The sequence below is a fragment of the Netta rufina genome (assembly GCF_964035555.1).
Source record: "Netta rufina genome assembly, chromosome: 20".
Classification (NCBI taxonomy): Eukaryota; Metazoa; Chordata; class Aves; order Anseriformes; family Anatidae; genus Netta; species Netta rufina.
The window spans coordinates 5,220,407-5,237,067 of NC_140144.1; the positions used below are offsets into that span (position 1 = coordinate 5,220,407).

The 16,661-nt window shown below is 44.4% G+C and overlaps 1 protein-coding gene across 1 annotated transcript in view; it reads right to left on the bottom strand.

Moving 5' to 3' along the window:
- Window positions 1-281: 281 nt before the first annotated feature.
- Window positions 282-16,661, bottom strand: part of BRINP1 (BMP/retinoic acid inducible neural specific 1) — a gene marked incomplete at both ends in the record, with an annotated part of 56,740 nt that continues 40,360 nt past the window's right edge. The window contains 3 exons of the mRNA XM_084298914.1: window positions 282-1,422; window positions 7,518-7,740; window positions 13,168-13,404. Of these exons, the coding sequence (XP_084155040.1) occupies window positions 282-1,422; window positions 7,518-7,740; window positions 13,168-13,404 (1,601 nt within the window). The remainder of the gene's footprint in view (window positions 1,423-7,517; window positions 7,741-13,167; window positions 13,405-16,661) is intronic.

The window sequence follows — 16,661 nt, forward strand, 5'->3', positions numbered from 1 at the left end:
TAAGGTGTTACCCTTTTATGACGGATTATAGAAATAACAAACATGCCTGACAGTTTTATACAGCTGCTAGAACGGGTTTAGTTTTCAACAAATGAAGAATTTCCTCTTTTTTTTCTCTTTTGTATATTAATTACATTTTACAAATTTTGTTCTTCCCCCTTTGCTTCCCCCCCCTTTTCTTTCTTTCTTTTTTACTTTTTTCTCTCTCTTTTTTTTTTTTCCTCTTTTATTTTTTTACAGCAAAAGGATCAGTCACCAACATGTCCACTGAAAAGTCCGGGTTAGCAGAGTTTGGCTGTCATCTGGTCCGACTGTTTGAGGATCTCGGTGTTGTACAGGTCTAGAGCGTGGTTCACGCGGATGATCTCGCTGTTGGTGAGCTTCAGGCGGTGCTTGAGCATACAAGAGAACAGATCCAGCTGGGGCTTCCCTGGGGCCACGGGAGGCGCCAGTCTATTGATTCGGTCCCGAATATCCAGCAGCAAGAGCATGACGGAGGAGGACGAGTAGAACTGCCCACCTTGCGTGTACGACTGGTTGACCTGCTGCACGGCACTGCGCAGGAGGTCGGCGTTAAAGCGCAGGCTGTAGCCGTACACCTGCACATCCGAGATCTTGATGTAGAACTGGCGCTTGGTGGGGTCAGAAAGGTCCACGGGCCCTTGGCCAGTCTCGTTACGCAGCAGGGAGGGCAGCCGAGTCCGGCTGCGTAGGTAGATGTGGACGGTCTCGAAAAAGGTTTTCCACCGGTTGCCCAGTAGCAGGGTCCAGTTGTAGCACTGGCTGTTTTGGAGGCGGATTTTCTCCCAGCGTGGGTAGCCGTACTCCCCAAAGGGCATATTCCAGCCCTCGGAGTGACTCCCGCTGAACGGGTTGACATAGACAAAGAACATAGGGTCCAGGCTGCTGTTGCGCATCTGGCAGATTCGCATGGAGATCCCAATCACCATGTGGATGAAGTCCATCCGGTTCTTGTTGCTCTTCAAGGTGAGGGACATGCGCTTGCGCCACCTGGGGTCAAAGAAGGTGTCCAGGCGGATCTCGTTGCTGATGAAGGTGGTGTGCACGTACAGGCGAGAGTCCATTTTCTGCAGCAGGTACTTCAGCTCCAGGTCCTGGAAGTCCAAGTCCGTCTCAAAGCTGATGAACTGCTCACTCCGCTCCGAGTCTACGTTCTGAGGCTCGCAGCGACCCCGGTAAAGCTTATAGCCCTTGTTGCATGAGCCACACAGAGAGATGTTGGCAAGGCTGCACATAGCACAGCTGTTGTTGCCCCCGATGATGCAGGGGATGGGGCGCTGGCACAGGCTGGTGCCACCGTGGCAAACGCAGCTCCGTTGGCTTTCCAGAAAGGTCCCCCAGAACCCATTCTCATTGCAGTACAGCAGGGACTGGACCCGGGTAAGCCATTCCTGTATTGTCCTGCAGGTGGGAAGAAGAAAGGATTAGCACCATAGAGACTCCCAGAGCCTATGGGGTTGACATCTTTCTAAGTCCACAGTGCCTTTTAGGGATATTTCTGAGGTGGAGCTTTCATAACACTGATACCCTGCTGTGGCATTTGGGAGGCTCACTCTTACATCTGCCCCTTACTCCTTCCATGGAGAAGAGAAGCCCTTTACAAAATAGCCATAAGTCAGGACTGATCATTTCTCTCTGCACGCTGCTCTAAGAGCTGAGACTGGCTCAGCCTTCTCCCGAGGCTCTCATCAGCATGGTGGTGAGAAAGTTCAGCCATGGGAGGGGAGCTGATCAAGCTGTGCTAGAGGCTGAGTTGTGTTCAGGTATTGCAGGTCAGCATAACTCCTAGACTGGTGGTAGGCAAAAACTCCTTTCCATACCCCAGATAATTTCCCCCACTTCCCAAAACAGACTGTAATGGGACAAGGCAACCTCTGCTCATGCTGCAGAGTGCAAAAACATCAGCAAAGAGCATGGAAGTCAGGATGCATGGTGACAAAGCTGCTCGAACAGCTTCTCCTTTAAAAAAACTGCTGCTAATTAACCTCCTCTTACAGCTTCTCCCCTTAACAAGCAGCCACACTTGCTCATTCCCAGGCCCCACCACTCCCATAATTGCTCTACCAGCACCCTCACCTCTACGTCCCATGGCCCTGGAACGGCGCCGAAGGAACGACACTGTAACCCATGCTCTTTTTTCATACCACCGCCTTGCAAGGTTGCCTTGCTGCCCCCTCGTCCCCCCCTCCCCGGGGGATCTCAGCACAGCGACTCCTTTCTCCGCAGCCTCCAGCAGAACCCAGCCACCCGCTCCCTCCCCTCTGCCTCCCCCCCAGCTAATGAATACTTCATTGTCTCCTCTGGGCAAAAAGTTCTTGGTAGCGCTGCAGTGAGAGGACTGGCTAATGACAAATTAGGATTCAGTCCCTGTAGAACGGGAGGAGTGATTATGGACAGAGGCTCTCAGAGCTGGATTAGTGAAATTCATGGCACCTGCATCGCCTGACCTCCGAATAATCATTAAGCTGTAGGCTGTATCAAAGAAGGCATTAAATGATACAGCAGCAACGAACAGCAAGATGATTAGGGGGAGGGAGTGGAGGGATGAAAGTATAAAACAGAGGAAAGCACTGGAAGGAAAAAAATAATCAAGGAGCAGAAGCAAAAAGGGTAGGGGAAGAAAGAGGGGAAAATGTGCAGGTAAAAGGAAAAATGAGTGAAAAATGCAGTAGGCAGGAGGCTTAGGGATGAAAAAGGTGAAAACTGGAACAATAGCAATAAGGGAAAGACAGAGAAATGGCAAGAAAGAAAAAAAAATAGCAGAAAGAAAACTGGTAAAAGCATAATAAGGAAAAGAAAAAAGAAGTGAATTTATCACAAAAACACTGATGTCTTGGATGTAAGAAGGGGCAATTTTCATGTTCCTCCTGCAGTACAGGGCTGTCAGGGTCACTCTCCTATATTCACAACTAGCAGGAGCTCTCCCAGCAGTGCAAAAGAAAAGGGAGGCAGGGGGCTCTGAGCAAGGCATCTCTAGAAGTGTCTGCTGTAGTGGGAGGTGGTGACAGCCCCGCCTGGTCCCCAGCAATGGGCAGGGGACACTCTTGGCTTCTAGGACAGCTCTGCTTTGGAGGGAGGGGCAGGGAACAGCACAGAGTGACTGCAAAATGTGCTGCTGACAGCAACAAGCACTCTCAAAACCATCTCCTGGGGATTGAGTTTGCTTTCTGTTCATAGGTGAATTTTTGGCCACTTTTTCTGCAATAAAAAATAATAAAAAAATCTATCCTATTTAAGCCTTGCAGCTCTTGTTTGGAAAGCCAGCCAAATGTTCTTGAGTTTAGCAAGACGTGCAGATCCCAGGCTTCGTTCTTTCTGAGCTCTCTCCTGCAAGCCCACCTTGGTTCCCCTGTGCACACAAAAGCTTCGCTCTTTGCTTCTAACCACTACTCTAAGCACGAAGCTGAGGGATGATGTGCAAGTGGAGGATGAACTAAAACCAAAGCAGGTCCCCAATGTATGCACACTGGCTGCCTGGGCTTGCTGTGGTTGTGAGAACTGCTGAAGGCAAGCACAAGGTGCCTGCAGGTTGCTCTTCCCATAGTTGGGCTTGGTGACAACAACTGAACACGTCACAATTCCAGCTCTGTGCAAGTGAATGCAACTCTCCTGATTTCCTTACACCATTGCTCATGCTCAGGATTCCCAACATACTTTCACAGTGCTGATTTGAAGCTTTCTGACACAAGTTTTATATCTTGATAATGCCATGGAGTTCATGGGATAAAGACTGCCAGGCTGTACAGCAGGGGACACTATAAAAATTGGAGTAAGATGACCACATCCTAGTCCAGCTGGTGTGTTCTGCCTCAGGAAAGGAAAGAATCCTTGTCTTATATTAGCTGCTGATAGAGCAAAACAAGAAAGGATTCTCAGCAGCTATCTTGCAATTGAAGCTAGTCATTTTTTCTGTTCCTTAGATTAACTTGGTGGAGAAAGGATGGAAAGAGCTCTGGAGAAGGAATTGTTTTGTGTGTGTGTGCATGTCATAGCATTCAGCAAAGACACAAGTAGGACAAAAATGAAAAAAGAACTACCCACCATCTGCTGATGGCGGCAATAAAGGATGTAATTAAATGAAAATGCAGAATCCAGGGCAGAGCTGGGCATTGGCTACAAACATGACAATGGGAAGTGTGATAGACTGAGAGGAAAAGTGGTATAAATTACCCCGTTTTATCTTGCAACTGGGACAGGATAAGAATATACGCAGGACCAGTCACAGCCCTTTGGCTGACAGGAGGAAACTTCTTAAAACACATGCCCTTGGTGGCTCAGGTTCATGTGAATATAACCAAGAGAAGTCAGGGCAGAGGGAAGCTGAAAAAAGCCCCTGTTTAAAAGCTGAATGCCAGTAGCAGAATAGCCATTGATCTTTATTTTTATTATTTTCTCTTTCATTAAGGAGTCATTAATTTCTCTTTCTCCTCCTTAACATCATTGCAAGAGATATTTTGCTTAATGTTTGCTTCCTCTGCTAGTTCAAAGTATAAAGTAATAGAGCATGTGCAATTAAAAAAGGAAAACTATGTCTTCAGAGGTCACTGGTAAGCAATTTCACGTTCAACTTTAATATCTGATATTCCAAACTAAAATGATATAAAATGACATCCAGGCAGAGCTGTGAGTGAGTGTTATATTGCAATGGTTTCCTGCTGTTGCTCACTGGAGTTACACAATGCTGGGAACTGGGAGCCACATAATCCTGCAGAGCTCTTTCACCATTTAAAACCATTTAAATCTCTTGTGACCCCCACTGAAAAAAGAAAAAAAAAAGTGTTTTACAGGCCATTTTTGGGCTTTCTGATCAGAAATGGAGGTCAGGTTATACAGAAGGTGATGAATAATTTTATTTCTTTCTGACTTGTCATTCTTCAGGATTAGTCAGGTCTGGGGAGGGAAAGAGGTTGATGGGTGTCCCTGAGACAAAGATGCAGCTTTGCTGTACAGGGGTCTGAGCTGATCAGAAAACCAAACCAAACAAATCAACCAACCAACCAAAAATAAAAAAATCCAAAAATAAACAAAGCAAACAAACAACAAAAACAAACAAGCAAACAAACAAAACAACAACAATAATAATAATTAAAAAAAAAAAAACAACAGCAAAACCAAACAACAAAAAAAACCACCATCCAGCAGAAGAGGTTCTTTTTTTTTTTCCTTTTCTTTTTTTTTTTTTTCTTTTTCCTTTTTCTTTTTCTTTTTTAATTGCAAGAACAAAGGTAGGAATTTAATGGGTTTTCCTTTGCAAACTCACCTTTCCTCTTCCAGCCAGCACTAGCTCCTGTGGAGATACCTTTGGGCTTTCTGTGTGGAGCAGTGAAGTAAACATTGCTATTTTCATTCTCAGCAGCTGGGAGATGTATTGTTAACTAATGACAATATGGCTGGAGCCCAGAACATGTATCAGTCCCCCTCCTTTGGGTGTTATTTATATTTTATATCCCGAATTTTAAAATACAACTATAGGTGCTCATTCAATGTTGAAGCTTTAACAACTGAGGAGTGGTTTCTTTTTTTTTAAACCAACAAACTTGCCTGCAAAGAGGTGCTTTTAAGCAAAAGCAGTGCAGAGTAAATATATATATATATATTTGTATTTCCTTTTTAGCTGTTACAAAAGGTCATGGAAAATCATCCTAATTGCAAAAATCCCTACTCTCTCTTTCTTTTGGAAACACCACCTCTTCCTTTCCCTGAGGGCAATCAACAGCAGCCCTATTTTTTTTTTATTTTTTTTTTTACGGTGCTTTTGAATATATAATATAGGCTTACTATTATGTGTATTAGAGAGAGAGGCTTGCTCTTAATAGAAGCTTTCCATCCTTTCAAAGCCACTGGCATGCTTGATAAGTGTCTGTCGTTCTGTACGGTAACAATTAGAAAATTAGAGTATTTCCAAGCCCAGTGAAAAGAAGGATGAAATGCATACCTCTTCCACTACCTATCTGTCTGCTGAGCCCCTCCCCTGACTAGCTACAAATGCAGAATGACAAATAAGAAAAGAAATTATACTATGCCTGGTGGTATTGACTTAAACAAATCAAGCACATCAGTCAGTTAAAAACCCAGCTGCCATCATCCATTTTGTCCTCCCTTCTCCAGATTTTATAGTATTAGTTGGAGGCTCCCTTTCTGCCTGGCTGACTATTTAAAATAGAAGAGAAATGCTAAAGACACATTTATCTGAATGCTTCACTGGATCTCTGCTTGCTGCTGCTTCACGTTGCTGCTGTTATGGCACAGCTCAGAATTACGCCTGGTTGTGCTTGTGGCTCCTCCACCCGTGTGCTTGTTTGAAGAAACTTCGCCATTTGGCAGGAATGGGCCAATTTTAGGAAGTTCTTCAAAGACTTTTTTTTATAATCTCTTAAACTTAATAGATATTTCTCCTCATCCCTAGTAACACCATTGAGTCTTTGTCCAGAGACATGAGAATTCTTGGTAATTAGAGAGACCTTAAGCTTTGGAAGAGTTTCCTGAGCTGCACAGTGATGAAATGAAGACTCAGCATGCTTAGCAGCCAGTGGGCAGGATGATAATAGGACACAACAATCAGCTAATTTTCTCTTAAGAGTGAACATTTATGTAATAAAGGAGCTAAAAAAGATTTCTTCTAAAATACTAAGCTGGCATGACCTTTTCCAGAGAAGCATGGAAGAAAAGGCACTTGGACGCTTTTTTTTTCTTTTTTTTTTCTTTTTTTTTTTTTTTTTTTTTTCCCCAAGATTTTCAGTGTTACCTCAATCCAGAAAATGTAGAGAAAAAAAAAAAAAAAAAAAAGTAATGTTTATTAAAATCCACAGATGCAGGTCTGGAAAAATGTTCAGAAGCAAACATAAACTCAGCCATAGTGCAGGGCTGAGAGGAGCCAGCAGGAGGTGACTATTGGATATCAATAGCTGCTGTAGCTGTAATGGAAAATCTGCTCCCTCCATGTGCAATAACATCACTAGGCTTCTGGTCAATGCAGGTTTGAAGGTTCACTCTGCATTTTGTAGAAGCTATGTGATATGTTCCAAGTGAAACTAAGGTTTCTCCTTCACTCCAGTTATATTCGCAGAGGAGCGCAACCCAAAAATGATCTGAAGCACCTTGTACTCCATATGTCCACTTAAACAAGAAATAGAGGCTTAAAATTTGTCTGTGGTATGTGGTGCCAGACTGCCTAAAAAGGAGATTGGCCTTTTAAAAAATGTCTGGTTGGCTGTTTGATGTCATTTTATCATAGAATCATAGACTCATATAATCATATTCTAACAGAACACTACAGAACAATTGGGTGCCTGTCAACTGGGTATACAGAAGGGATGTGGATATGCTTAGACATGTGATAAAGGTTACTTACCCAATTTCAACCCACTCCCAGAGTTTAGCATCTTCCACCCCTCCACATTGGCACACCCTGTATCAAATCCCTTCAGCTGTAGGGTTTATGTCCATGCAAAGGCTCAGCCCACCACACCGCAGCCATCCCAAAGGAGGAGGGTTACCTTTCTCGAGGCAGCTGGTGGTTAGGGTTGTGCCGACACCGGACACTGAGGCCAAAGAGTTTACGGGCAGTGCGCTGGATCTTCTGGCGCTGGGCTTCCAGGGAGCTCTGCAGCAGCTTGTAGCGGTTCTGCAGGTCCCAGTCGTTCCCCCAGTGCTGGTGGATGCTCCCAATGGTCAGGAAGTGGTTGCTAGGTAGCCTTTTCATGAAGGATTTAAACTCATCTGGAAGACACGAGAACGTGGAGAACTACAGAGGGATCCGAACCGTGATGAAGTTACAAGGATTTACATCAGCAGGATGGAGAAGCAGCGGTGAGGTGTGAGGTTTGAGGTGCTCTGCTGGAGGAATCTGATGTCCATCAGCCCCCTGCTCTGTCGCTCTGCCCCAGGAAACCCACTGCCTCCATGACCGTTACTGCGGGAAGATGAAACCCTGGGAGCATCAGGGTGAAACAAAATGGTTAATGTGTACAGGGTGGAGAATAAAAGAGAGCAAGCTCCCTGGAGCATGGGATTATAGTCTAGGGGTTACGAACAAAAAGCAGGGAGCTGTAATCATTGTCAGCTAAAGAGTTCTCGTTTAAATTGTTTTTCAGCTGCTTCTAAAATGCCATTTGTTGTTGAAGTCAAATCACTTTGGCTGTGTCATTAATAAAAAAAGAGGGGAAGAAAGCTTAAGAAAATCCCCACAGGAAGGGTTTGGATTGTGTGAAAATGTCCCGCTTTGTCATTTTTTAAAAAGAGCCTTCTGATTTTACATTTGAAGTTAAATGAGTTGCTTTATGTAACAATGAAAACAAAATAAAATAGTTTGCGGGGCTAGTCAGAAAAAAAATGTGACAATTTTAGCCAAGGGAAAAAATCTAATGGATCCAAAAAATGTTGTTAAATGTTGTTTTGTGATCACTTTATTTCTGTTTGATTTTGCTTTACAATAATAATAATAACAATAAAGCCTTTATGTAGGGTTTGGGTTTTTCTTCCCATAACAGAACAGAAAATCTGATACTATTTCTGTTTATGATCATCCCTTTCTTTCTAACTGAGAAGAATAGTTTGCTTAGGATCTGATTACCGGGCTGGGACATCCTCATGTAGAACAGACAGATGGTTCCAACTTTCTCAATAGAAACTAACCCAATTTTTGATACCAGAAAACTGTGTTTGACACACTGGGACCTTGAGAAACTCAAGGAGTGGGCCAACACAAACCTCATAAAGTGCAATAAAGAAAAGCAGAGAGCTCTGCACCAGGGCAGAACAACCCCACGCAGCAGCACAAGCTTGGAAGCAGCCAGCAGAGCTGGAAGTGCCTCGGGGTTGTGGGGGATACCATGCTGAAGGTGGGTCAACGTTGTGTTCTCCCTGCCAATACAGAAAACTGCATCCTGGGCTACCTCCAGATCAAAGGACGTTAATATTCCTTGTTTCTTGGCTCTACTGAGGCTGCACCTGCGTTTCTCTGCACAGCTTTGGACACCCAATTAAAGAGGTCTGTTGAGAAACTGGGAAGGGTAGAGCTGAGGGCTACAAAGATGGTCAGGGGTCTGGAGAACGAGTCCCCTGAGGTCAGGTGGAGGGATCTGCACTTGTTTAATCTGGTGAAGGAGAAGCCAAGGGGCAATCTAATTACAGCCTACAACTGCTCAGAAGGTAGTTACAAACGTGAAAGAGAGAGTCTTATTAGAGACAGATGATATAACAAGGAGTAATAGACACGGGCTACAGCTTGAGAAGTTCAGGTTATTTGCTGGAAAACTTCTTCACTTGGAGGTAATGCAGTACTGGGACAGGCTGCCGAGAGATGTTGAAGAATCCATAATTTTAGACTGCTAGACAAAACCACAGCTGACCTGACCTAGTGCTGGTGATGATCCTGCTTCTAGCGGGAAGCTGGACCAGAGCCCCCCCCAAGCCCACAATGTACTCAAAGAGAAATGTAGCCTTCTTTTCCTGTAAGTTATAAATATCATTTTTCTTCCTTTCCTCATTTAAATTTGTTTTTCCTTCATCTCAGTTTTCAGAAGAAAAAGAGGAAAAGTAAAAAAGGCAAAAAAGAAAGCTTGAAAAGGCAGTCATCTTCTAAAAAGGAGAAATATTCCACAGAAATATTGGAGAAAATCAAAGCAGATAATTTAGAACCCATCGTACAAACCTCATATACCTGAATTTATGACTGTATAGATTTGCATAACAGATTTCTTATTATTCAACAATCTGCAGTTCATGCTTAACTGCTTAACAAAGAATATCTATGCATTAGTTGGTACGATTGTTATATAGATGGTAAATGGATGTTCATGTTTTACTCATCACACAGTGAAACTGAGCACCTAATAAAAATAATTATCATCATTGCACTATCAAGATCCACAGGACATCTGCTTGTCTCCTTTCTTCCCCAAAGATAACTGGGAGATGTTTTTTTAATCATCTCAGGTTTTCACTCTATCAGTAATGCTGCTTTCAGTGCCCTTCTCCTCCCCAAAAATGATTCTCTCCTGTGCAGTGGTCCTCTGAAACTATCATCATGTATAATTGCTTCTGTTGACCATGCTGATTACTCCTGGTACCTTTCAGCAGTAAAAGCCTTGCATTTGCTTCCCGCCCCTTATAAATCAATTTCCTCAAAAGCCTGTTTGTGCAAAAGACCAAGCTTTTTTTTCCCTCTGATGATGAATGTGCTACATTTTTCATAGAGACGGGCGAGGGAGAAATTTCAGTGCAGTGTGCACATTTTGATACTGCAGTGCAACGTTGGGGGAAAAACAAATGAGCAGAGAAATCTGGCAAAATAACAGCTGAATGGAGTTGTTTTTAAAAAAGGGAAGGGGGGAAAAAAAAAAAAAAAAAAAAAAAGGAAAGAAAAGAAAATAAAAGACTTTCCAAAAAAGTATTTCTTCATATTTTATTTATATTATAACTATCACTGAAGGCCCTAACCAAGACTGCATTGTGCTAAGCCTTGTACTTTTCTGGGAATAGTCCATTCTTAACCCATAGCATTTCCAATTAACTAATAAGGCTGTTTGCATTCGTTGTTATTTTATTTTCTCTGCACAGAAAATGTGGCCGATGGCTAGGACTACGTCTCCCAGAATGCACCATGGCCCTTCTTTTTGCTGAGTCACTCCAGGTGGTCCCAGGGCAATGACTCATCATCGCAGGTGGTGCGGGGCAGAGGTCCTGCCTCTGGAGAAGACTGGTGGCATCACGGCAAAACATCTGTTTTGGAGATGAAACTTGCTTTTTTTCAGTGCTTTTCAGTTAAAAAATGACATTTTCATCAGACAAAAATAGTACTGCAAATACAAACAAACAACAAAAAGCCCCAAACAAATGACTTTTAATCAAAAAGCTGTTTAAAAATCCAGAATCATGGTTCTGATGTAGATTTATTTTTATTTTTTTTTTGGCCAGCCATACTAAAATGCCAAGACAGAAAAAGGTGGTGTTATTGTTCTCAATTTATACATGAGCAATGAAGCACAGGGCTGGGAGAAGCTCCAGAGCTGATTTAAAGCAGCATCAGTTCACTGCAGCCTCCTTGACTTTGAAGATGCTATCCCAAATAACGCCAACCTTTTATTGGTCCCTGCAAGATTTTTTCAAATTGACGTAGGAACCCCACACAGATCAGAAACAGAATATAGATCTTTTAGGCTATCAGCCGCTTCCTGCACAAATGATATTTGCTTTCAGAGCACTCATGTGCCTTTCATCCCTCTTTACTGGAAAAGCCTTCAGATGTCACTAGAGATTTTTCTTCTGTTGTTCATTATGAAGAAAATCCTCCAGTTATTGGGAAATTTTATTAAAACAAAGAAGCAAAACACTAATACTACAGTCTTTTGTGATAGCAACTTTCATCTCAAAGGATAAGTTTGCACATGATGCAACAAAATGATGAATGAGATGCAGCAGCTTTAAACGTAAAGATAATCACTCCATCTAGCCCTGAAAAGCCTCCAGCCCTGGGTGGAATATGGCCATGGCACAGCAGAGAACTGCACTGCAATGTGTCACTTCAACACAGCAAATGAAAAACACCCTCCCCTGTTAAAATCTCAAGGCAAGGGGGACTAAATATAATTATCTACCGTGGACTTTGCTTAGATCAAGTGCAACAAGTGCCCAGTGTAACAATAAAACAATCACTGTGGGACCGTAATTTTTCTCCCTCCATAGGGCTCTCACCTTCAAAGTGTCTGGGTTACATCCCCTGGAAATGTAAAGGGGTTTGATGAGTGGTGGCCAACATGTGGCTCTTGAGCAGCTCGTGTGAAATTCCCACACCAGAGCCAGCAACAAGTAACCATGCTGGCAGGTGCTGCCAATAATTCTGATTTGTTCAGTGCTGCACTAGCAGATGCTCAGTTTCTGGTTTGGCCTGGTGTTCCCACCCTGCCCATAAATTTATAGAACCCCTCAGAAAACCACTGACTTCTTCAGCTAGTGGGCTGCTTCTGGAACTGCCTCAGCCCCGTGACTCCCCACTGTTTGTGTCTTGCATCTCTCATCATAATGCTCATCAGCCCTGGGCCATGCGGTACTGCTCTGACAGTGCTCGTCCAAGCACCAGGCTGACAGTGTGGGTTGGACGTGAGAGCCCGTGCGATGACAGACATGCCAACAGGGCCCACACCTTGAAATACAGAGCAGCCCTCAGCAGCCCACTGAGGATATAGCATAGGCCACCTGAGTTCTACCAACTACAGAGCTTAAGGTGACCTTCTACATGAAAAAAGAAATTGCTGCTGGGAAGACTTCTGAAGAAGCATTGCTCAGTAACTTGGAGTGAGATGGTCCCTTCTTTGCAGACATCTTTCCTAACATGAAGACCTGGAGAGTTATGACAATAAACATTAAAGAAAAGGTGTTGGGGATTAACTGGCTTACACCAGAGGAGGGAGTCAGTGTGGGGATCAGTCCTTGACCAAGTTTTGCTCAGTGCCACTGTGTCTTCTAGGTTGGCAGACCAATGACTACTATAAAGGAAATCATATGGCATCACTGATGCTGATGCTTTCTTGTCTCGGACCCTTCCGAGTTTTCTGCGTGGGCAAAGTAGCACATCGACGATGAGTATTACCAGCATCAAAGTGGAACAACCTCCACTGACACCCCCAGTGTTACACTGGGAGAAAGCGGAGGAAGAAGAGAAATGTTCACACCAACAGCCATCGGCACTGTAGGAGAGAGAAGTCATTTTCCCTTCTCACTATCTCAGATGAGGTGTCATCTGGCCTGTGCTCTCTCTGTGAATTGCCTTTCACCAAAGCAGAATAAATCATTCATGCAAATCTGAAAAGCAATTTCTGCATCATTCATATTGTGGAAGTTTCTCTGTAGGACTATTAAAGAGAGATTCTGAGCTGGTTTGGTCTGAAAAATCAGATTTTTAATCAAAAAAAAAAAAAATCCATGGAAAATATCCCCTTATGCATATGCATGGTGTGTGTAATTTTATTTGTATGTGTGTGTGTATAACAATCCCTCAAGATCAAGATCATACTTTTGGGCTCAATATCATCCATTTTTTATCCAAACTGTAACATTATACTAGGAAAGGAAAGGATTCTCAACTGGTATAGACTGACAAGTTGTGTTTGAAAGAAATCAATTGGAGAGTGAGTTTTGCTTGGTTACCTGAATTCTCCAGATCTTTATAGGCTTCTGTCCAGGACTTGGCCATGTTTGCCAGTGTGTACTCCATGATCTGGATGTCGGTGATGGGGCAGTTGCACTGCGGGAATTCCTCCGCACACTGGCAGCCGCACTGGCTGTTCCGGCAGATGTACTCCCCCTCGCCATTGCACATGATGTAACTCAAGGCAGACTGGACAAACTTCTCCTGTAGGTACTGGGGGAAGATGATCTGGAGACCTGGCAGAGAAGCGAGAGGCAGGGGTGTAGAAAGAAAAAGGTCATTTCGCGTATCTGTTCTTCTGTTCAGAACCTGTTTCATTAACAGCTTGGGAAAGTGATGCTAAGGAATTAAAAGCTGTTGGGAGACTTCTCTCACAGCTGTCATGGGTAAGGAAAACGGGGTAGAAAATACATGCCTCAGGTGCAAGCAATGATTAGCTGAAATCAGATACCCAGTTTTACCCCCCTCTTTCCAGTCCTGATCCCAGTACAGTACAAAGCATCTGAGTGGAAAGCCTCCCTTACTGCCAGGTGTTGTGTTTTTTTTTTTCATACAACCAAGTGCTAGCTCAGAAATGATGAGCAGTACGCTGTTCTGAGCTGTTTTAGGAGAGACTAAATAGGTTTGGTACCACAGAAACAAGAAAACTATGCACTGAAAAAGAAAAGAACGGAAAACAGAAGAAAGGAGAATAATATAGGGAGGGATTTCTAAAAGACCCTTGCAGAGTTAAGTGCTCAGCTCCCACAGCATAAATACAGGAGCTGGGTACCTGAGTCTTTCCAGCTCACTCCCTGCTAGGAGGGCTACTTGCCAAATCCTATAAAAGTGCAAATGGATTTAGTGCCAACGATTTCAGTGGTGCTCTGAAGGTTTACATTAGCTGAGAGATCAATCCCCAGGTCTCTTTCTCCATAGCGAGTGTTTGTGTATCCATCCATCTGCGCAGGCACAAGTGTAGGTGGATGCCTGCTCAGGTACCCGAGGACGTAACTGTTTCCCGGTTCGCCCTGTGCATAATGTACATATTTTCCCACCCTCTCCTCCTCCAGCCCCCGTCTCTGGGCCCCCTACAGACGGCCGTGGGCCCTTGGGGACGCACAGCTGTTTCCTTGCAGCAGGGACGCTCCGCTTGTCAGCCTCAGTCAGCGTCTGCAGTGCACGAGGCAGAGACAACGACCACAACGAGCCAACCCGCCACGGCAAGCCTGGCCTGTTCACCTCCCTCGTAAACGGCCCGGGGATTTTGGAGAGGCAGAGAGAGGAGTTTACAGCTTGAACAGCAGCACTGAACTCCAGTGCAATGAAGGCGCGCGGGTCAATTACCCATCTGTTTGTGTTTCTGCAGCACTGAATTACAGGATCCGTTGCTGACAGCTCATTGGAGTGGAATGAAAATAAGGCAATAATTCAGAGGATGAGAGCATGCAGAAAGGGCAGGAGGGGCCGTGGTGCTTTCAGGAGTTCAGGCCCATTTCTCTGATGGGGCACGTTCACCTCAGGCAGGAGTGGTGCCCCAGGGGAGCCCGCTTCCCCTTTGCCTTTGTTTTCGGAGAAATACCTTTGCCTTGATGAGGTCCCTCCAGAAGGCCAGGCCTGAGGGGATCAGAGTGTGGTGAAGGCTCAGGGGCTTCCCTCTCCTCTCCCCTCCTGCTCTGGGAGCACCGTGCCCGGTGGCAGCGAGCAGCCCCCTTCTCTGACCTAATTTGCAGCCAAGCACAGAGCAGTGGCTGCCACCAAGCAGGATGAGTGCAGGGTTCACTTGGAGAAGGCACCTGGGACACTTGCGCAAGGAGGGATTTCAGGCCTGGTGGCTGGAGGCACTGAGGTTGTGTAGTTCCTGATTTCTGTTGTGGGGAAGGGAGGGCTGAGCATCCCTGCACGTACCGCAGAAATAGTCTGAGAAGGGTCAGGGCAACAGCAGCATTCTGAGGTCCCTTTGGCCTTCTCCTGAGATGTTTATCTGTAAGCACCATACCTTTCTTCCTCTTGCTTTCAGGATGGAGTAAAACTCAGGGTCTTCTAGGGCTTTATCTGAAGCTAAAACCACAGAGGGATGTGGTTTCTTTTCAAACCTTCACTCTGACATTGGGGATAGGCCTACCTCCAGAGTCCAGGCCTGGAGGATGGAAAGAACGTGCCGAGCTGCTGGAGAACCAACACCTACAGAGCCTGGACTGCCTGAAGGCTGTGGTGCTCCCTGAGCTCAACACGCTCACTGGAGACGGGGCTGGCCTCCTTGCTGTGCACTGACCCTGTTTATTCATGGTCCGAGTCCCATGAATAAATCTTTCTGCTTTCTGCTTCATGGAGGAGCAACCTGCCCTGGCCCCAGCCTTTGAATATGAAACCCAAATGCCCAGAGGCTCTTCAGCTCACCGTGTTTTCTTCTTTGAATTTTAACTTGGATGACAGCACCTACATGCTGCCTGGTCCCAGCCACAAATGGCACTGGCTTTGGATTTATTTTGTGTCATTTTATTTGAGTGGAAAGGGGTAAAAAAGCAACTAAAGACACAGGAAAAGCACTTCCATTGGAAAGGGTGCATGCTGTGTGCTCCAACACATGCAGAAATATGAATACCCTGTAATCTCCAAAACAAAACACGGTCCCATTGTACACTGCAGAGTGTCTCAAGTGGATGCTTGTTTTGTGTTTTTGCTTTTGTCCATGAAACTCATGGTTTCTAAAATACTTTTCCAAGATAACCTTCTGTAGTAAGAAATAATTTCACGTTCACAACAGCATAAATGACCCTTCATTTAAGAGACAATCAGACCCCCTGTACACTTAGTACCAATTCAACAAAACACTTATATAAATACTTAACTTTAATCAGGTAAGCAGTTCTGCTGAAATCTGTGCAGTTAATTTTAGCATTTAACAAGCAGCACATGTTCAAATATGTGCTGAGACCAGGAACACAAGTGACACGCAAATCCAGCTACTCGTCAAAATGTGCATGTGCCTACACCCAACACAGAACCCTAATTTTAAATCTGAAAATGTGTTGTCGGTATTACATGTTATTCAGAGATCTTCCAGCCAAAAATTTCCTTGCAGAAGAAATCAGTGTTAGGTTACTGAAATACTGCCGTGCGTTTTCACATTTGTACATTGACACATACATAAATACCCACACATCTATCACCGTCTCCAGACACAGGCAGACTTATATCAATGCTTCTGTATTGAGCACCCTTGTGACCAAATCCTAGCAAGATACTTTACAAGTACCTGGACAGTAGCATTTCACCCAGTCCTTGTGCTCTCCTCCATCATTTTCATATCAGTCTGCACCATGCACAGAAATATTGCTGACATTGAGTTGATTTCAGCTGTCAGCAAAGTACCTGTGTGTCAGGTACAGTCATTTTTAACATAAGCTTTAGAATCATGAAGTTGTAAGAAGGCTCTACTGTTGGAAACCTCAGTTCTGGCTGCTTCAGTTGCCACCTGTGAAGCAGGAAAGCTGCTGTCTAAAGGACTATC